Genomic DNA, 21,570 nt, shown 5'->3' on the forward strand with positions numbered 1-21,570 from the left:
ATACCCGCATTTAAAAATACACTTCAGGTAGTGCTACACAACCAAGTACAGAAACCACTTCTCTGCTCCCAGCCTCTCACCACCAGTCTACTCCTGGGATCTTTCCCAATAGCACTGTGTTCTACAGATGGACCATAAAGACTGACCGTGCACGGAATCTCTACACCTCACACCAGAATGCACCCTGTCCCAAGAGACTTGGAGAAACCAGGCTCCCCCACTCCTGGGAAAAGATTAGAGGCAGCATTCCAAGTCAAACTGTATCCAGCTTTATTAAAGATACTTTTCATAAACAATCATGGTATTTCAGGCAGGACATGGGCAGACAATCGTTAACAGTATACAACAACTTTCAAACTCCCTTTTGCAATGGACTACCAAAATCAGAAAGCCACTATAAAACCCAATGAAGTCTTCATGTGATGCTCTGAACAGGGAAAGTTTAGAGTGAGGGCTGACATTTCACATTTAGTATGTTGTTTAACAACTTTTCACAAGCCGACCCTGACTTTCAGGAAATGGAAATGAAAATGGCAAAAGTATCAATCTGAAGATCCACAATCTAAAAAAGGAACCGCTGCTCTTTTGAGGGACGCCATCTCATTGGTGACAATGCAAAGTCCAGATTGCCTGACATACTGGTAACCAATTTTGGGGGGTCAGGTTCCAACAGGTCTCTGGGTTTAAGGGAGTCAAGTCTATGCTGAAGGTGGAGAGGGAGAAGAGGACATAAAAACTAATTTTAGTTTTTCCACACCACAAGGCGTTTGTGCCAAGGTGGCTACTGTGTGTCAACATCAAGGAACCCCTCCTTCCTGGGAACCAAGAGGAAGTCTCTCAAAACCAGAAGGGAAAGGTGTTTTTTTCCCACATCAATCCAGCTTCAGAGACAATCTATTAGTGACATGTGCTCTTCCCCCCAAAAACAACAATGAAGTGTTCTGTATGCTAACAACATAGCTTAAAAAAAAAAAAAAGTAAAACAAAATTCTGCATTTTTATAAAACTTGATAAAAAATAGTATTTCAAACTGTACAGTCACCAGAAGTACACAGTTATCAAAAATGCACACTTCACTTGGCATCTCCAGCACCTTCAGCTTTCTGTGCCTAGAAGAAAAACAGACAGATGAATACAATATGTAGACGTGGAAACTATCTTCATTCATATTTCATTTATACCATTTCTTTGCTCCCAGGCCAAAGTTCAGGTTTTAGGTACTTTGACACTGAGACTCAGTACTTCTTTTGAAAATGACTTGGCAGGTAACTTTGCTAAGTCACTTCCCCTCTGGACTTTACTGTAAAATTGGGGAAGGGGGCACACCAGTATTACAAGATCTGAGGTTATTCCCAACTTGAAAACCATGGTGTAGCATGAGTGCAACACCTAAGGACAGGACAAGGCTCATACCACAGCTCTCTTTATTGGACAGCAGAGACTTCAAGAATCCAGATTAAACTCACAGAAAAAAAAAACACAAGCAAACTCCAGACTAAAAGGCACACTTGGAGTGATACAGATGCAAGAAAAAGGCCATAAAAGCTTTTGGGATCATTAACTGATTGAATGGGCAGACTTAACATAAAGTGAAAATAGTTGTACCTGGTCTGTTTTGGCATCTCCGTTTTCTGCAGGGTTATTCCCATCCTTGCCAGCATCAGCTTTCCCCTTTTTCCCTTTGGGTACCTTCTCTCCTTTCTAAAATGGGGAGATGGGGGGGAAAAAAGCTGTTTCTCCTCATTTCATTATCATCGGGATACAAGTCTACAAAGCTCTGCACAAGTAGGATTGTTTATCAAATATAAGATACACACATAAACTATATACCCTCCCCCATTCACAAAAACAAGGCCAAATTGTGGTCTTCAATACACAGAATTCTTTATCTGAGTGTAAATAATAGAATAAGAGAGCTTAAACACTTGCACTTGTTTAATACCCAAGTGTACAGTTTACTGTAAATTGAAGACAGAGTTCTTGGTTAAAGACCAGTCCTATTAACTTTGTCAAATCTCAACTTTGTGTCAGCAGATGAAGTTGTTATATAGCAGGTCTCCCTGTCAGCAACATGGGAAACTGTTCAGGCTTTTATGTAAATCCTAGACGCATGTTTGTCTCACTGTCCTACTCACCTTTGCAGGGGCCTTTTTAGGCTTGGGCTCTGGCTTTGGAGGAGCAGGTTTCTTTTATTTGGGGGAGAAAAGGGAAGCAGAGAACATTAGTACAATGGACCAAAGAAAACAACCCACAACCAAACCACAGCACCACTGGCATAGAAGTTTCTCCTACTTTGTAAAGTTTGTGGCGGGCTTTCCATTAGAACTTCATATCTTCAGAAACCCACTCAAGTAACACTTGGAAGTGTCCCACTTTGGCTACAGCCATCACAATTTCAGAACCAGCAAATTCCAAATGGGCAAGAGTCCATAGCAGAGTAAGTCATTCAATACCAGCCACTGACCATAATTCATGGGAAGCAAAGGGAATCGTTTTTCAATGCTTTTTAGTTTCAGGGAATAATATGAAAATTTAAAAGCACACACACTTACAGCAGATAACCTGGCAGATCTTCTCTGTGGCTATTTAAAAAAAAAAATAAAGAAAGTTACAAATAGGACAGTTGAACCACTTAAAAACAAAAAAGTTTTGGAGCTAAACTCTTCTAGACTATAGGAAGTAAGAAGAGCTTACTGAGGCAAATTCAGGACTATGAATATGGCTAATTACCACTAAAGGAGCCCAAGGCTTTGTGAGACTCCAAAAGCAGTGAGAATAAGACTTACTTCATCCTTCACCTTGCTTTTATCTCCTTTAGCATCCCCTTCAGCCTATAAAAAACAAGCAAAGGCTAAAAAAGTTGCAGCTTCTGAAACAGTTAATGATTCAGTAAACTTAACAAAGTCCTAAAGGGGGGAAAAAAAATCGAAGGGAATCTTGTACACAACTTTCCTAGGACATACAAATCCTCAGTTTGTGGCATCCCCAGCTCCTATGCAAATCCCCGAAGTGCTCAGAAAGCTCTAGGAACGCTCTTAAGTGTCAGCTTCACACCCGGTCTGGCTCATAGCGCGCAGGGACGGCGGGGCCCCGCGAAGCGCGCGCAAAGCTGGAGCGAGGCGCGCGAAGCGCAGCCCGCGCCGCCGCGCCAGGCAGAAGCAACAGCTGCACAAGGAGCAAACAAACCCCTCCGGAGGCGGGGCCCGAGCGCCGTTGCCATGGCAGCCGTCGAGGGCGGGAGACGGGAGGTGCACGCAGCCGGGGGAACTCGTGGGCGGCAGCGGCGCGCACCGGGGCGAGTCTCGTGCGCGGGGGCCGTGGGCGGCGCGCGGTGGAGGTGGGGCCACACTGCGAAGTCCCGCCCCCAGGGAAGAGGGCCCCGCCCCCTCACGGCGGCGGTTTTTTGGCGGCAGCGCGTTCCCCCGCCCGCCAACCCCGAATGCCGCCTTCCCGCCCTTTCGGGTTTGAATTGCCCGCCCGCGGGGAAAGGAGGGGGGGGGCCTAGCGATGGGGGGAGGGGGCGCGGGGCGGGCACGTCGAGCCCAAGGGGAGCGGGATAAACAGCCGCCAACATGGCTCCTCCCGCCGCGGCCGCCGCTCCTCCAATATGGCCTCTGGCGCCCGCGGGCAGCCAAGCCGCGCAGGGTTAGCCCGGGGCCGCCTGACACCGCCTCGAGCTACCGCGCCGGGGGGCTGAGCCTGCTCCAGCTCGCCGCTGATTCGCGCTTCCCAAAGCCGGGGAAGCGGCGGCGGCTGCTGCATTGGTGGTGGTGGTGGTGGTGGCGGCGGTGGTGGTGGCGGCGGCCCAGCGCCTGGGGCCCTCGCGCCACGTACCTTTCTCTTGGGCATGGTGGCGACGGCGGCGGGACGTAGGCGCTGGACACGGGGATGCAGTGGCGCGCGGCTTTAGCCAGTCCAGGGGTCGCTCTCGCCTCTTCTTCACACTGCTCGGGCTCCGGGGGGTTTATAAAGTTTTTATAGCGCTGGGAGCCCCGGACCGGTTAGAACCGGATTTCACCTCCCGCCGCCGCTCATTGGCCCAGCTGGGGTCACGTGGGCGGGGTTTAAACTCACCTCCTCTGGAGGGAGTGAGGAGGGGGGTATGGGGGGGAGGGCGCGGGAGACGGCGGCGCGCCTAGGGGGTGGGGGCGCAGTGGGGGAGGCGCGCGTGGAGGGCAATAAATGAGGGAGGGTGGTGCGACTCGGCGGGTTCTGGGTTTCGGCTCCCGCCAAGAGCTGGCTTTTGCAAACTACCAAGTTCCTTCCACCTTATGCAACCGAGCTACCCACTTCTCCAAGCCATGCGACACTTAGGGCGCATCTCAGCCGCTTTCCTTCCTGTTCCCGCTGGGGGCCCCAGAAGAAGGGTTTGCTAGGCCTGGCCGCACTGCCCTTCTCCGCCGGAGGCGGGAGGAAGCGCGCGGCTTGGAGGCACAGGCTGCAGTTCCCAGGGCCAAGGCTGACGCTGAAGTGGGGAAAGAGCGGGGAAGCCAGCTCGGTGCAGCCGGACGTGCATCCTTCCAGGCTGCCACTCGGAGGACGCCTCTCGGGCACCTCACCTGGAAGGCGGTCCACTCGAGGTGGGGTAGGGGTTCCAGGGGTAGACTTTACACGCAGAGGTGCCTTTCGGGTGCAGTGGGGCAGGTAGGAGCTGTCCTTTCAGCACCCGTTGCTCAGCCGCCTCCCCAAACACCAACGAAGCCCCCCCAAAGCCTGTCGGGTGGCTGGCTCTCTTAGGTCCTTGTATTCCTGGACCTCAGAACCCCGCCACCGAATGACAGAGAGTGGCGCCAAGAAGGCCTACTAGCACTCCCCTCCCTCTAAGCTTTACCCGCTTCGGAGACATGAAGCTCAGCTGCCCCCACCCGATGCAGCCACCAACCCTGGGCGCTGCAGACGCAGCTGGCGAAATCCCTCCTTCCTCACTGGCAGGCTGGCTGGCTTCCTTTCACTTGCTCGAGGGAAAAGGAGGGTGGAGGAAAGCGTCCGGGCATTAGGAAACAAGTAGAGGTACAGGTGTTGCAATGGAAAAAGGGCTCTTCAAGTGGCTCCCCCCCCACCCGCCCCCAAAGCTAGGGATCCTGGAGGTAGCCAAGTGCACCTGAGGGAGGTAGACAATTGCTGCAGCAAAACATGATCTTCTGTTGCACTGTTCGCAAACAAGTTTTACATCTAAAAGAATTTTTAAAATTCTATTTGACACCCTAGAGAACTCAACACGATAAATATCCTCAACTGGGGGGGTTGGCTCACAGGTGGGAGGACATTTAAATAGGTCTCACCGAGTTTCTTGAGGCAAGGGTTGAGCTGGTTTGTACAAATCACACCGGTAGAAAGCAATCACTGAGAGTTCATATCAACTATTTGCAGCTCTTGTTCCTGAGCAGCAGCGATCCCTCGGCCTCCTCTTTCCACCCCTTACACCGCCTCCTGAGGCAGCCACTCCTCACCCCTCCCCACTGTGTACCTTTCCCAGAATACAGGACCTCAGGCCAAAGATATCAGCCCCATTAATCACCTCTGCTGTACCCCAATCATAGTTAGGGAAAGTCAGACCCAGAAAGGAGGCAGGACTCAACAACCATGCTCACAGGGCAGATTCCATTTGCTGCTTCCAGCCCCTCATTCCCGCCTTAATTGCAGGGCTCTGCATTATAGCCGCATAATTCATGCCTCCCTAATTAAGGCTGTCAACAGCCCCATTGTAAAGCTGGAAAATGTACAGCACCTGCTCTCTGGGAACCCTGTGCCAGGGATTGGTAGTGGGGAGTGCCAGGTGTGTGAGTGGGGGACTTGCCAAAGGGTGCATTGATTGGCTTCTCAATCGCAGTGCCGGGCATTTATGCTTGATTCTGGGAGCAGGGATGATGGCCAAAGGGTCTCTTGTGCCAGGTATCCAGGCACAGAAAGGGGAGGAGACTGGAGTATAGGGAAGTTAGAGGTTTTAAAGAATATGCTCTTAGCACTGCTTGCAAGATTCTACCTCTCCCCTAGAGGGAGGTGCTGGGAAACAGTGTGCAGAAAGTAAAACGGGAAGACTAAACAGAGTAGCCTTTGGTTGGTATTACCCACTGGTGCTTGCTGCTCTGGGGCACCTGAAGCACAGAGCTGCTCAGACAGCTCTTCAAAGGCACTAATCCTCTCAGCAGCTCTGCAGCAAGGCCTGGCAGGGAGAGGTAAGGAAAAGGACACAGCCCTTGACTCGGCCCTCTTCTCCCTGCTGGGCAACCTTGGCCCTCACAAACTGAGACTCTGCCATGCTGGGAATAAATCGTCTCACGGTCTACTTAGGGGGCCAGGTCAAAAGCTGAGAAAAGCCTCAAAGGCTGTAGAGGTGGGAAGCAGAGTCCGAGATGCTGAGGGCAGGAGGCAGTCAGTTGGGAGAAGTGCTTGTTTCTGTGCTCTTGGTCCTGATGTGATCCAGGGAAGGTGGCCTGTGCTGGATTAGATTCACCAGGGCCTATAGGTCTTCTGTTACCCTGTAGCCACGGAGGGGACCAGTCTCACTGGGGAGTGGAGCCTGGCCCCATGCCCTGCAAGAGGAGGAGAAAAGCTTGTGTGGGCTGAGTCAACAATAGGTAATTGGATTGTAATCACCCGCCTGGCTTCCGTGCACCATTGGGGGCGCTGCTTTCAGTGAGCAGTCAGCACTGTGTGGTGGGAGGGGGTAGAGATTCAATAGCAAATCCCAGGTGGAGAGCCAAGGGGGAGGAGCAGCAGATGGGCAAATTTTCTTTCTGTCTCTCCCTCCCCTTCCTTGCCTAAATAACGCTGGCTGCCTATTAGCTATTTACCAGCAGATCCAAGGTGGGTCCACATCTTTTGTGAAGACTAAGATGGATGGGTAAAGGGCTAAGGTTCTGGGGAGACCTCTTCCCCAAAATTCTTTGTGTTGAAGGATGTGCTGGTGGAAAAAGAAAGTGCACCTAGGAGTACAGGTAGAGGTGGCAAAGATGGAAGGGCTGGGGCCCTCTGCTCTCCGAACCTATTCATGATCAGAGTTTGACCTGGATCAGAGTTTGGGTTTAGTGTACTTGTGAGAGACTCTCACCCTCAACCCTCACCAGGGGCACTGTCCCAGGCAGCCCAAAGATATCTATGGCCAGCAATCCTGGCCTCTGGGGCTCCCTTGCCAAGCAAAGGAAACACAATTCATCATCAGGAGGGAGGTACCTTTCACCAAGAAAAGAAAGGGGAGTGGGGCCCTAGAGGCAGAGGGCAGGGCAAAGTGGCAGGAGGCCAGCCTCACTCAGGCTGATGCAGTGCCCAGACGTGCCAGCCAGTCAGCCCGCTTGAGTTCTAAGGCCTGCAGGAAGCCTTGGACCCGCTCTTCTCGTCTGGCTGAGAGTTTGTGCAAGCGTGTCCGTCGGAGCTGGGCGTCCCCACTGGCCTGGAGCCCCTCTTGCAGCAGCTGTTCTGTCACTGAAGCCTGGTCCCTCTCCAGCTGCTGCCTCTTCCGATCCTCTGCATACATGTCTCGGGCCTTCTGCTGGAGAAAAGTGGGGATTGGGGTGGGGAGATCATTTTTAGGCGTGGGTGGAATTGGGATGGAGGAGGTAGGGGTGGGGCACAGGACAGGCCAAGTTAAGTGGAACAGTGGGAAGTCTGTAGCAGATTTGGAAAGATCTGGGAGTAGGTGTGCAATGGGTGGTGCCCATGTTGTATAGGCAGGGCAGTGGCAGTTCTGGATCCATCTTGGTTTGTTTTGGGTGGGAGTTTCTATATTTCTTGAAATTCTTCTCAGGTTTGCACTTGGAAGGGAACAAGACAAATGTGGGTGTGACTTCTGGTTCCCCTACCACCTAGCTTTGTGGCTTTGGGCAAATCCTCTCCTAACCTCACTTCTTCATCTGTAAAGCGGGGGTTGTGCCTACCTTGAAGAGTGGTTTTAAGGATTAGAGATAATATATGCAAAACCCCTCCAGCATATTAGCAGGCTCTCAAACAGAAACAGCAATTTTACAAGTTATTACTGCCTATTCTCTGATGCAAGGAAGGTTCTATTCCTGCCTGGGGCATATCCAGTGGGTCATTTCTTTGGTTTCCCAGGTCACGCTAAGGGTGCCATCCTCCCAACTCCCTAAAGTTATCTTTCAGACTTTGGATCCAGAACTCCCTCTCATATGGAGACCAGGCTGACTCGCCCAGCAAATGACCCTCCTGTGAACATTATGAGAAGCAGGTTCAGCTTTCTTAAGCCACTGACTTCATCCTGCCTCTAGAATAGGCACTAGTGTCCATAGTCCACATTTTCTGTTAGAAAAATGAACCCCTGAAGGCTCAGTGGAGCCCTCAGGCTCCTGGAACCAGTTCTGACACCAGGTAAGTGATTCTATTCCTTGGCAGCACTTCTCATACCCTGTGTGTGTCTTCAGACAAACAATAAACTCCTAGAGGACAGAGACTGTGGCTTTTCCTTTCTGGCACTTGGGGCACCCTGTACATGTGAAGTGCTCAGTACACTGACCGTATGATCCCAGGAGGACACGGAGGATGCTCCTGGCACAGAAGGGGAAAACCCTTTTGGAGCAGAACCAAGGCCTTGCTGTGCCTCACTGATGTTCTCTGCTCCTGCCACTCTAACAGGCTGCAGAACCTTAGCACCAGAGTCCCTCCTGCCAAACCTATTCCATGTGTGAGAAACTCCCATTTTGCTGCCGATTTGGTATCCTATACCCTTTGTGACCCTTACCATATTCTACCTTGTACTGTGGTATCTGGGTACCTGTCTGTGTCCTACTCAGCCTGTGAACACCTGGATTGCTTTGTTTTAATCCTTTAAGGAATATCTTACATGTACACAAGCACTTCATCTATTGTCTCACTTGACCCTCCCAAAAGAGCTAGGGAGGTACTTTCTATCTGCTGGAGACAGACATGGAGGTTCAGTGTAGGGAAGTGATTTGCTAGGGTCTCTCAGCAATAAAGACTTACTGCATGAATAAAGATGACAAATGAAAAATCTGGAAAATCCCCCCTCCAGGCTGTTGAAAGATCCAAGGCATTCAAGGGTACTCTTCTGCTATGATAACGAACTCCCATATGGAGCTATGAAGACTAAAACAAGCTTAAAAAGTTGCTGCTAAGGGTCTTCATCTTGTTAGAAGGGCTTCTTCCTGGCCTTAGGAGGAACCCTGGGTCCTACATACAAGACTTTATTGGGGGTATGGAAATGCACAGGACGTAGTCACCGCGATCCATGTGCTTACAGGCTGAGTAGGACAGAGATGCACCCAAATACCATAATACAAGGTGGAATGTGGTAAGGATCATCATGGAGGTAAGAGAAAGGGCCATGCAGTTCAGAGGAAAGAAACTGTGGTTGATGAAGTTCAAGGGGACAGTGAAATCTCATGGGCAGGCAGAATCTGAGCTGAGCTTTAACCAATGGGGAAGATTCAGATAAAGGTAGAGTGTATGGGGGGAGGAGAATATCAGGCGGGGGAATAATGGGCAAAGACTCAGGAAATCAAAGAGCGTGATCAGGCCAGTGTGAGTCTGCCTGGAATAATGGGGTTTGAGAAATTTCTGTCCAGAGGACTCCCTCACCGCTCCAAGCCTATTTCTTCATCTGCAAAATGGGGATGATAGTGTCCATCTCACTGGGTGGTTTGAGGAAAAATGAGATAATAAGTGCCCAATCTGGTGCCTGGCTATTAACAGTTAGCCCTTCTTCTGTCACCACTGCTTGTGGCTAGGGCTAAGTAGGCTAAGTCCTGGCTGAACAGAAAGGATGAGGGCACCGAGCCACAGAAGGAGGAAATGTGGAGCTGGTTAAAATTGCTCCATGAGGCTCAGGATTTTTCCAAATGGCAGCCCTAGACTGAGTGCTGAGCAGGGAGGCTGCAGCCAAGCAGATCCTGGCCCCTAATTTGCCAGGAATCAGCGATTCACTGTTAGGACGACAGAGTCAGGGGAGCTCGTAAAGACCATCAGCGCTAGCCTTCTCATTGTACAGACAAGGACACCAAGGCTGAGGTGCGGAGGGGCTTGGCCTAGGTCACACAGTGGGTTGAAGTTCCCTTGGTTTCTCCACTAAGATAACTTCTTGAAAGATCTTTGGGAAATGTGTTTCGTGCCTCTGGATAAGCTGTACTTTCTAGGGGTGGAGTGGGGAACCAGTGGCCTGCATCTGGGCACCTCTGTGCAACCTCCACATGGTCTGGATCTACCTCCCTATCTCAAAGGTGTTGTAAGTTCTTCTCAGGTACTCAGCCTCTGAAAATCTAGGCTAATGGAAGTCCTAATAGTCAATTTCTCTCTCCCTGACCATACTGTCTACTCTCCCTGTATAATGACCAATCAGGGGAGAGGGCGTTAATAATTACCTTAGACACTTCTTATGCAGACCTTATGTGGTCTTGGTGTAAGGGCTCCAAGGAGCTCGTTTTGAGAAATGGGGCCCTAACCTATTAATATAAATCTCTCCTGGGCATTAAGCCTCTCTGCTCTTGTTCTCTCCTCAGCCGAATTAGGGAACAAGATGTAACAGCCCCCCCCCAAAAAAAAGTAATAGCCCCTCCAGTATAGAAACCCTCAAGTCCTCTGACCTCACTGGGGCATGGAGAGGATTCAGGTCTTGGGTTTCAAAACATTCATTAGTTAATGACAAGTCTTCCCATAAGTTCCCATTTGCCACAGTCAATATGCCCAGGTCAGTAGCATGGGGGGTGCATTTCTGAGGGTTGTTAGAGACAGTACCTCTTGCTGGAAACACGATGTTTTGACGAGCACCCAGAGTCTCCCTGCTAAGGGAACTGTACTGGTGATGGATGAGCGGGGTGCTAAGTGTCCGTGGTTTTTCTGGAGACAGATGAAGTCTGAAGAGCCCAGAGACATACATGGTGAACGATATAGGCCACCAGTCTCTGAAAATGAACTCTGTTCCAGCGCTTTTAGTGTATTAGCTTACTGAAGACTTATCACAAACCTGTGAGGCAGGTATTATTATTATCATTACTCCTCTCATTTTACAGATGAGAAAAGTGATTCTCTGAAGGGTTAAGTACTTGCCCAGTCAGTCACACAGCTAGAAGGCAGTGCCATGACTCAAAGTCAGGAATGTCTGAGACAACAGCTGAAGTTTTAAACTTCTCTTGAGAAGAAGATGGTGACTACCTGACAGCACTAGAAATAAAATGGGTGATTGTTCCACCCTGGCGTTTAACCTCTGACAAATGCATCAAAGGAAGTTTAGTGGGAATGTGTATATTCTCCCTCTATATCATTACAGATTAAGTGGACCGAACACTTATTCCTCATCTCTGTCAATGATCCCCCCATGGACCTACCATCCATGCAGCTTGTAACTGAGGATCAGTGGCTCTGTACTGCTGCCCACCCCTTCCTTGCCCTGATTTTGTATCTGTCCTACTGTGTCATAGTCAAGATTTCTTCCATTTGCCAGCCCCCATTCTGTAAGACTGATGGGTGACCACCTGGAACCTGCCATGGTCCCTTCAGATACCAAGGTCTAGCCTCCAACAATTTGTAGCTGAGTCCCTGTTTCCATTAGCATCTGTCAGCTGCCTTCATCCCAGTGAGGTACTATAGATCAAGAACCCAACTCCCTGCCCTGGCTTCCTGCAGGGAATGGGGACATACTGGGCTGGGCTTAGAGACAGAGCAGCTCAGAATTTAACAATGGGAATTTGGGAGATGGGGCAAGAACGCAGATGTGGAGGCAGAATACCAAAGGGTATGGGAACAAGGAACTGTGAAGAGTCCAATTTGGTGATGATACAGGATACATACAAGGGAGATATTAGAAAGATCAGCTCTCTGGTCTGAGGCCAAACTGGCCAGGATGTTGTCAGTCTGGATTGTACGCTTAGTGCTTCTGCTGAGGTGCTAAGATTTCTAGAAACAGAGTTTGAGGGCTCCTGGGTAGAGGAAATCTGGCCAAAACCCCTATGAGGTCTGCTGAAAAAAGGTTCAGGGCAGTCAATATCTCTGTTATTACTTTGGTTTCCTCACTCTAAAAATGGGGGCAATTAATAATAGTATGTACCTTACAGAACTACATAGAATCTAAGTAAAAGGATGCCTGACACGTAAGAACGCAATAAATGTTTGAAATTATGATTCTCAGGTACCAAATGAAACTCTTAATGGCTGTCCTCAAACACGCTCCACCCCATCCTAGGAAACAGCAGAGCCATCTACCCAGCTGCCCAGGCCAAAACCTAAATGTTTTGGTTCCTAATAACATTAACATTTGTACTCATTTGTTTTATCCTACAAGATGCATAAAAGAGTTTCAGAGTTACATCATCAACATTACCACTAATAAACCTCTTAAGTAATGTTTAAGTTAGCTTTCCAGTTTGTATTATCCTTAGAATATATCCCACTAAAAATGTATAGTCAGAGAACTATGTTCAGGTAACTGGAATTAATCCCTTTCTCTGGGGGTTATATTATCAACTTAGTTTCATTTGTTTCTGTTTTAACTTTTGTTTTGCCTCCATCTCAGTCCACTCAGCCCTCCCCTTCTCTACAGCTGCCACCCCACCTCGAGGCACATTCTCCCACCTGGACTACTGTAGAAGTTTGGTCTCTGACTCCTGCCCTCTGAAAATCCTGAGTGATTTTTACAAAATGTAAATCAGATCCTGTCACTCCCCTGATCAGAAGTCTTCAGATGTGCCATCATGGCCTACAAGGCCCTCAGTGATCAGAGGCCTGACTCCTACCCAGCCTCATCCCACATCCTTCTCCCTCATGCGTGCTGGCCTCTTTCTTTGTTCTTCCAAGACCTAAACTTTATAACTTTAGTATCCTTGCCCTTGCTGCTCCCTCTGCAGAGAATAATTCTTTCCCCCTGGATTTTTACCCGTCTGGCTCCTTCTCATCTTTAATATAATGGCTTAAAAAAGACCTCCTGGGCTTCCCTGGTGGCGCAGTGGTTGAGAATCTGCCTGCCAATGCAAGGAACACGGGTTCGAGCCCTGGTCTGGGAAGATCCCACATGCCGCGGAGCAACTGGGCCCGTGAGCCACAGCTACTGAGCCTGCGCGTCTGGAGCCTGTGCTCCGCAACAAGAGAGGCCGCGACAGTGAGAAGCCCGCGCACCGCAATGAAGAGTGGCCCCCGCTTGCCACAACTAGAGAAAGCCCTCGCACAGAAACGAAGACCCAACACAGCCATAAATAAAATAAATGAATAAATTAAAGAAAAAAAAAAAAAAGAGGAAAATGTTTAAAAAAAAAAAAAAGACCTCCTTAGAGAGACCTTCCTTGACTGCTTTATTCAGCACCTCCTGCTCTCTTCATTACTTTCTAGCATATCACCCTGTTTTCTTCATTGCCTTATTACAATCTGAAATTATTGTATATACTTGTTTACTTATTATCTGTCTCCTCAAGTAAAAATATAAGCTCCATGAAGGTACGGATCTTGTCTGGCCAACTAACTGCTTGACTCTCTTGTGCCTAATACTAACATAGTGCCTGACTCAGACCAGGTACTCAGTAATAGACATTTATGAAATGAGTGAAACTTGAGGTAATTCCTCCGATAGCCATGTGGGAAAGTATCTGAGAAACCTGAAATTACTAAAAGACTTCTGAGCAGCCAACTTAGAGACAAGAATATCCATACACAAAAGCTCGTGCACCAAGATCCTCTGGGCTTCATGCAAGGCCAGTTTACTCTCACTTTACAGACATAACTCTAACAAGCTTGGTTGCCTGGTTTCCTTGCCTGTAGCTGATTTAAAACTAGAAATAGGAAGAGAAGGGAAGAAGGGATGCTGTCAAAATTAGCCATTGACCATATACAAGAAATCCCAAAGCCAAGTATTTTGAGACAATCTAGCTTAGAGAAAGAGTCCCACCCTTCAAGGCCATCCTGCACAGTGAAGTTACTTCAAGATGGCAGTTACTAACAATATGATCGTTATCAGCATCATTAGAATGTGATTATTCTAATCATCATCATTATTAGCAAGTGCCTGGTATACAGAAGGTGTTAATGAATTATGCACAAGACCTGTTTCAGAAACTTTTCTATCAAAATAGGATTAAAAAATGTTTTAGTTCTTAAAGGGAGACTTGGTCATGCGGAAAAATCTGATATTCATTCCTGACAGTGGACAATTGAGACTTTGCTGTTTTTCCTTTTACTTGAACTCAACTTCCTTTTTCAATTTCCTCATATTCTGAGACTAAATGATCAAGCACATGACCAAACCGTCATGATTTGATTGACTTATTCCAGGAGTTCTGGACTTGGGATTCATGGAACGATTTCGGGAGTTATGTGAACCCCCAGAAGTAGTTTATGTGTTTCAGGGATTAATGTAATTCTATGCAAAATGCCATGTGTTAGAGTGATCTTTGCAATTTTTCTAGGGAAATGGTCTACGGCTTTCGTTAGCTTCTCCAAGGAGTCTGCGATGCCAAGGGGACAGAAAAGTCCTGACTTACATCATTATTTCCTCCTGGCCATTATCTCTCCAGACTCAAGAAGCAGCACCAGCTTTGGTTTTAAAATTCTGTGACCTTGGGACAGTTACCCTGCCCCTCTGTTGCCATATCTGAAAAACAAGGACACCAAGCCTGCTGGATTGCTGCAAGGGTTAAATAAGAAAACTTACATGAAAACACCAAAGTGCCTTAGTAGACCCTCAATACGTTAGCTGCCACCACCACCACACACACTGCCATTATTATTAAGAGTCCTAATCAGACGTAGGTGACTCTGCCTCCTAATGAAACCTGTTTCAAGATCTGGTGATCAAAACTGAAAGCAGAACTTCAAGTCTTGGTAGAACACGGTTTCATACAACAGAAAGACAGTGCTATTTCATTTTTAATCCCTCTGGAAGCGTCTTGGATTTTGTATACTTCCACTTCTACAATCTTTTATTAGGCTAATTCCTTCAGGGAATAATGGCCAATCTCTCTGAGAAGCCTTTCCTGGGTTTCCATAGTAAAGAAATTAAAGATTTATAACTTGAATCCCACTTCCATCTTTTATTAGTTATGTGTCCTTAGCTAAATAATTTTGATTTACTCATTTGCACAAATGGGGCTAATAATACCTAGCTCATTGGGTTCTTGGGAACATTGAGTGAGATAGTGCACATAAACTGTTCACAGTGCCTGACACATAGTAAATACTCAGTAAGTGGTAGCTACTCATCATTATCATTAACATGATTATTAGCAAGTACCTGACATATATAGCCGTGGGTGGTCAATCAATGCTAACCTTTTCTTCCATTCCATCCAGTCAGGCCAGCCCTGAACTCTTACCTGAAGCATGCTATGGTTCATCTGGAACTGCAGGATGGCCTCACAGAGGTTCCAAAACGTGTATTCTGGCCACAGAACAGGCTGGAACACCAAGCAGGAGTGGGAGGTCTGGGAAAGGTGGGGAAGGAAGAGAGTATGGTTTAATAACGTTACTGGAACATATCCCTGGTCAGGCTCCAAAGAAAGAGCAGGCTGATCACACCCAGAGATGAGGTTGGACAGGCATCCTGAGCTGCAGCTGCTGCTGCCAGCCCGGATTCACTCACTAATAGGGGGACGGGTCATCTGAGGCAGTAAAATCACCTGCCTGTAGCAAGGCAGAACTAAAGCGAGACTAGATCAACATTTCCACCAGGATTTTTCTAAGCCAATTTTAGGACTATGAAATAACATCTAGATTATGTTATTGGCTCTTGGCCCTTAGAGGTCATCTGAGAGACACAGTGTCTGATAAAAGTCAGCAATGAACAAATGGTAGCTGCCACTGTTATTTTTAAGTAGCAGAGTGTGGGACAATGGTTAAGAGCATGGGCTCTGGGGCCAGACTGCCTGGCTTTGAATTCTGGCTCCACCGTTTACCATCTAGTTGACCTCAGGCAAGTTGCTTAACTTCTCTGGGCCTCAGTGTCCTCAACTGTAAAACTGGGTGATAAGAATAACTAGTTTTTAAGGTACTGTGAAAATTTAACAAGATAACATACATAAAGCAGAGCACAGAGCTGGGTGAACTTTTAACAATAATCACTGATATAAGACTCCCTTTTGGAACATTCTTGACAGCCACTGCTTGACACCTTTAGTGGTGAGGAATTCAGTGCCTCAAGGGGGATAACTTTAGCTGTCAGATAGCTCATTAAGTTAAACCAATGTCACCTACCAAGGTCTCAGGTCTTTTCTCTGGAACAACTTTATTTCTTCTTCAAAGTGACATTCTTTCAAATATTTGAAGGCTAGCTTAAAGCTGCCTGTTATCTGTTCCCAAGGTTGTAATGACTTGTTCAGTTTGTCTTTTCCAACAAACTCTAAGTTTTAAAATAGTAGGGATCGGGTTTCCCTGGTGGCGCAGTGGTTAAGAATCCGCCTGCCAATGCAGGAGACACGGGTTCGAGCCCTGGTCCGGGAAGATCCCACATGCCTCGGAGCAACTAAGCCCATGCGCCACAACTACTGAGCCTGCGCTCTAGAGTCTTCGAGCCACAGCTACTGAAGCCCGCGCACCTAGAGCCCGTGCTCCGCAACAAGAGAAGCCACCACAATGAGAAGCCCACACACTGCAACAAAGAGTAGCCCCTGCTTGCGGCAACTAGAGAAAGCCCACGCACAGCAACGAAGACCCAACGCAGCCATAAATAAGTAAGTAAATAAATAAATAAATGATAGTAGGGATTATTTCTAACTTGGTTACTGCCATATTCCCGGCACAAAGGAGGAACTCAATATTTTTTTCCCAAGAGAATAAACTATCACCATTCTTCTCTGTTCCAGAACATTATTCTTCACTCATTCCTTATAGCAGTGGTCCCCAACCTTTTTGGTGCCAGGGACCGGTTTCGTGGAAGACAATTTTTCCATGGACAGCGTGGGGTGGGGGGATGGATGGATGGTTCAGGCAGGAATGCGAGCGATGGGGAGTGGCAGATGAAGCTCCGCTTGCTCGCCCGCTGCTCACCTCCTGCTGTGCGGCCCGGTTTCTAACAGGCCGCAGGCTGGTAGTGGTCCGCGGCCCAGGGGTTGGGGACCCCTGCCATATAGGACATGAGCTTCAGACTCCTTGCCATCCAGGTTGGCCTCTTCTGCTAAGTCCTCTAGTTTACCAGTGCAATCTCTTAAAACTCAGTACCCAGAAGTAAACTCTCCAGACGTAATCTGACCAGCAGAATGGGCCATAAAACCACAAGCTGCACATTATACTGCTTTCAATATAGCCAAAGACTAAAAGTATCTTCAGTAGCTAAATCTTGTTAGTTCACTCTTAAGACTATGGTCCATTAAAATTTCCAGAACTTTACCATGTGAATTGCTTCCAAGCCGAGTTTCTCCCTTCAGCCTCTCCTTGAACAAGATTTCCCCCAGCCAAGTGCTACCCAGGGGCCAAGTTAACAGATGATGGAGATTTTCAAGCAAAGACAAACTTATTTGGATATGGGCTTTTACAGAACTACCTACACTGGGATAACTGAGCTGAGAGGCAATGGCAGGCCCCGAAGAAAGAGTTTGCATACAGTTTATATCTCCTGTGGCCTGTGCTTGTGTAGATGCAGCCCTTTATTCTAAAGGCGAGAAATTAGTAAACGCAAGGCAAGGTTCTAGCCCAGAGGTGCTGGGTGACATGGCAGGTTACCAGGGCAGGAGTTTATGCTCAGGGACCTAAGGCAGAAGTCCAGTTCCTTGAAGAGAGGTACAAGTAAAGCTTTCACCACAGCTGGATAGCCTTGATTTTTCCCCTGGGCACTTTAGACAGCAAGAACTACACAGGCTCACAAAGCCAGGGACAGATGAGGAAGGGACAGCAAAAGTTACCAGGCACAGCCTGGAGACATTTCTCTGGATTTTAGCTGACCCTCCAATCTGTTTTGTGGGTGCAGTCACAGTTTTCAGTTTCGACACAAACAGAACAATGGTTGGAAACGACCTACCTGCCAGAGGAGAAAGTCGCTGAGCCTCACTTCCCCAGAAGTCCGTATCAAGATGTCAGGATGAGGAGAGTGGTTGGTATAGAGGCACTTATCCAGCAGAGACTCAGAGACATCGCTAAGGTGAGTGGGGAAGAGACAAAGATAAGTCCACATCTCTTTTTGGATTATTCTCATGGTGAACTTCCTTACATAAAGCTTCCCAGTTTATAGAACACCATCAAATACATTAGCCAATACTACCTGGTATGTAGAAGGCCCTCAGCAAATGCTTGATAAATTAATGAATGGTTTCAATCCTCACAACTACATTAGGTACTTCTATCCTCACTTTATAAATAAGGAAACTGAGGCTCAGAGAAGATGAAAATTTTGCCCAAAGCCATTTAGTTGCAGCCTAAAACCAGATGCACCCACCAGAATATGTGTTGTCCTTCACTTAAAACACCTTGTTTTTAAAATGGATACACCTTATGACCCTGCAATTTGATGAAATACTATGCAACTGTTTTTAATAAAGATAAATCTAACTGCATTGATTTGGAACGATGTCTAAGATGTAATATTAGATGAAAAAAAGCACGTTTCAGAAAAAATACAGTGTGGAAAATACACACACACACTCACTCACACGTGTGAATACATGTATATATAAACAAAGAACAAAATCTATAAAGGCATACACCATTCTATTAATGGTGATTACCTCTGGAAGGTTGGATAAGAAGGAAATACTATCTCTTTTTACTTTATATACTTCTGTTATTGTTTGAATTTATTATAGAGAACATTTTTAAAACCTTAAATTTAAGTCATATGGACCCTGAAACACTTCAAAAAATCCACTTTACTTAGGATTTGAAAAAACAGCAAAATGATGAGCCCTCTTGTGTTTGATAAGAGCTACTTTCCCAAGCAGACATACACTCAGAAAGGAGACGGAATGAAGGAAGAATGGGCACTGGCAGCATTTATCTTAAGTTAAACTCTCCTGTCCATGGAAAGAGGGTATTTGCAAGACTGGTGTGTGGTGGTTCCAAGAATACTGTTTACCTATCCTGCCAAGTACCCAGAGGCAGGATTCAGAATCTCCAGGTTGTAACAGCTGCATCTTAGGAAGGGTCCAGAAGACAAAATTTCTGGGTGGGAACATTTTTCTGGGAGCATAGTCAAAAAAAAGCAGAGATCTGGGCTGAGTGTTCAGAACAAGGATCTACACTTACTAGCTGTGTGCCTTTGGGTAAGTTACTCCATCTCTCAGTCATCTTTTTGCAAACCACAGAGGGAGCTTTATTTTCTGTACCATCATATGGTAAATAATATTCACTTATGACTGGGCAATAGGAAGGACTCTGGTTCAGATTTCCCTGATAATTTCCCTGAGTCTTGTCTTGACAGCATGATCTTAATTCTTTAATTAAGAATGTGAAACCTCGGAGATCCCTGGTGGTCTAGTGGTTAGGATTTGGCACTTTCACTGCCATGGCCTGGGTTCAATCCCTGGTCAGGGAATTGAGATCCTACAGGCCACATGGAGCAGCCCAAAAAAAAAAAAAAAAGTGAAACCCTGTGCAATCAACAATTTCTCAGCTCTCTTATTTTTGAAATGGCACATTTGTCCTATCTACTTATAGGTTATTGTGAGAGTCAAATCGAATGAAATAACAGATTTGAGTGTACCTTGGGAACTATAAAGCACTACATAAATAAGAGGAATAAAGGTTATTTCCACCAGACACACTACCCTGATGTGGGACTTTGGATCCCCACATAACCCCTCTGAATCCCCACATAACCCCTCTGAATTTCAAATGTGTCTGCATTTTTTTTTTTTTTTGGCCGCGCCGCGCAGCATCGGAATGACATACAGATTTCAATTCCCCAACCAGGGATCAAACCTGCACCCCCTGCAGTGCAAGTGTGGAGTCTTAACCACTGGAGCACCAGGGAAGCCTGTCAACTAAACTTTTTAAACCTTGGTTACCTGGTCTTATAAAATAAGACAAATAATAGTCACTACCTTATATGAAAATTAGATGAGAATATGCATGATAAACTCCTACTAGTCTCGTGTCTGCCTCATAATAAGATCTGATGATTATTATTTATTTATTTATTTTTAGTATATTTTTTTGATGTGGACCATTTTTTTTTAAAGTCTTTATTGAATTTTTTATAATATTGCTTCTGTTCTATGTTTTGGTTTTTTGGCCACGAGGCATGTGGGATCTTAGCTCCTGACTAGGGATCAAACCCACACCCCCTGCATTGGAAGGTGAAATCTTAACCACTGGACAGTCACGGAAGTCCCTGGTAACTATTAGTTATTAATTTTTATTTTTATACTGTGTTTTTGTTCATTTCAACCTTCCTATAAGGCAGTCAGTATGCCATAGTGAAAGAGAACACAGGCTCTGGAGTCAGGCTGGAAATCCTGGTCAACTGTGTGAACTTGGACAAGTTATTTAACCTCACAGCAAGGTTCAATTTATAAAAACAGTATCTACCTCAAAGAGTCTAAGGATTAAATGAAATAATGTACGTGGAATACTTAGCAAGTGCTGGGCACAGAGTAAATGCTTAGTAAACATTAGCAATTATTATTAACACTACTGTTTTAAGAGGAAGACAGAGGCCTACAGATGGTCAAGACCTGCTCAAAAGAGTTTATTAACTATCATTTATGCTAAACCTAATTCCTTCTTCTGTAATTTGAGATTCAAAAAACAATCTATTAAAATGACTGCTAGAAAAAAATATATTACTCTGGAAGAAAGGAAAATGAGGAGTTGGATGGTGGTGATGAGAGAACAGAAAAATTCCAGTTATGGGAAGGGTAGAGCCTGACTGTAATTAACTCATTGACTCTCTGTTATAAATATGGATTTGTCTAAAGCTGAATAATGTAAAGAGCACTGCCTCAGGCCCTGATCAGCCCAGTCTGAGTTGAACAACAAGCTTCCTGAGCTGATGGGTTGAGACATCAGCCTCCTTACCCTAGTAACCTGCCCAGCCCACGCCATGTCTGCCTGACTAACCCACACAGGCAAGTTACTAAACCATGCAGGGCAGAGAAAACGGATATGAGAAAACTAGCTGGGCAAGAAGCAGGGGGTCAGTGGCTATTGCAATGTGTTATCAGTATAAATCACGCTGCACTAGGAGGCAAGATTAGAGTTCTAGTTCCAGGCATGAATGCATATTAAATCTGCTTGCTAAATAGCTTTTTTTCTTTTTAGCATAAACATTTGTCCCTTATTTTTTTAAAATATGTTAATTTATACAAAAAATTATATAAAACATTGATCGTAAAGCACTAAGAATATAATGAACTATGAATTCATTCCCCAAGCCAAGAATCAGAAAATTATCAATAACTTTCATCTACTTATATATCCCTCATCTACTTATATCTCATCTTCCTGCCCAGCCCCCATACTGCCAACTTAACCAATATCTTAATGGTTTTTCCCCAACAGCTAGTTTTCAATCCACGTATTAATTGACCTCTCTACAGCATTTGACACTGTTGCTCCCACCAATGCACACCCGCCACCCCACCTACACTAACAAACACCCTCTTTTCTTGGCTTCTGTAATACTGGCAGCCCTTTTGTTTCTACCTTTCTGGTTGTTGATTCTCTTTTTTCCTTAAGGCTCATTTTCCTCTACCCAGC

General features: G+C 46.5%; 2 protein-coding genes across 5 annotated transcripts in view; both read right to left on the bottom strand.

The window, feature by feature from the left end:
- Positions 1-253: 253 nt before the first annotated feature.
- Positions 254-4,036, bottom strand: HMGN2 (high mobility group nucleosomal binding domain 2). Its single transcript, XM_082451177.1, has 6 exons — positions 3,835-4,036; positions 2,787-2,831; positions 2,553-2,582; positions 2,136-2,186; positions 1,606-1,701; positions 254-1,109 (listed from the first exon to the last, which is right to left on the bottom strand). Exons 1-6 carry the CDS (start codon positions 3,847-3,849, stop codon positions 1,074-1,076), a joined length of 273 nt encoding a protein of 90 aa, XP_082307303.1. The 5' UTR covers positions 3,850-4,036; the 3' UTR covers positions 254-1,073.
- A 1,142-nt stretch (positions 4,037-5,178) lies between these two features.
- DHDDS (dehydrodolichyl diphosphate synthase subunit) overlaps positions 5,179-21,570 on the bottom strand; it is a 28,011-nt gene continuing 11,619 nt past the window's right edge. The window contains exons 7-10 of one of the 4 annotated variants that reach the window (XR_014260928.1): positions 17,897-18,011; positions 15,261-15,368; positions 6,795-7,489; positions 5,179-6,533 (exon numbers count right to left, since the gene is read on the bottom strand). Coding sequence is in view for 3 of the 4 variants with exons in the window: in XM_082451140.1 (XP_082307266.1) it covers positions 7,250-7,489; positions 15,261-15,368; positions 17,897-18,011 (463 nt within the window). In the remaining variant the exon portion in view is untranslated. Of the gene's footprint in view, positions 7,490-14,429; positions 14,540-15,260; positions 15,369-17,896; positions 18,012-21,570 lie in introns of all 4 variants that reach the window. The other 3 variants (XM_082451140.1, XM_082451142.1, XM_082451141.1) reach the window with 3 other exon arrangements.

Source organism: Balaenoptera physalus (assembly GCF_965194825.1).
Source record: "Balaenoptera physalus genome assembly, chromosome: 1".
Taxonomy (NCBI): Eukaryota; Metazoa; Chordata; class Mammalia; order Artiodactyla; family Balaenopteridae; genus Balaenoptera; species Balaenoptera physalus.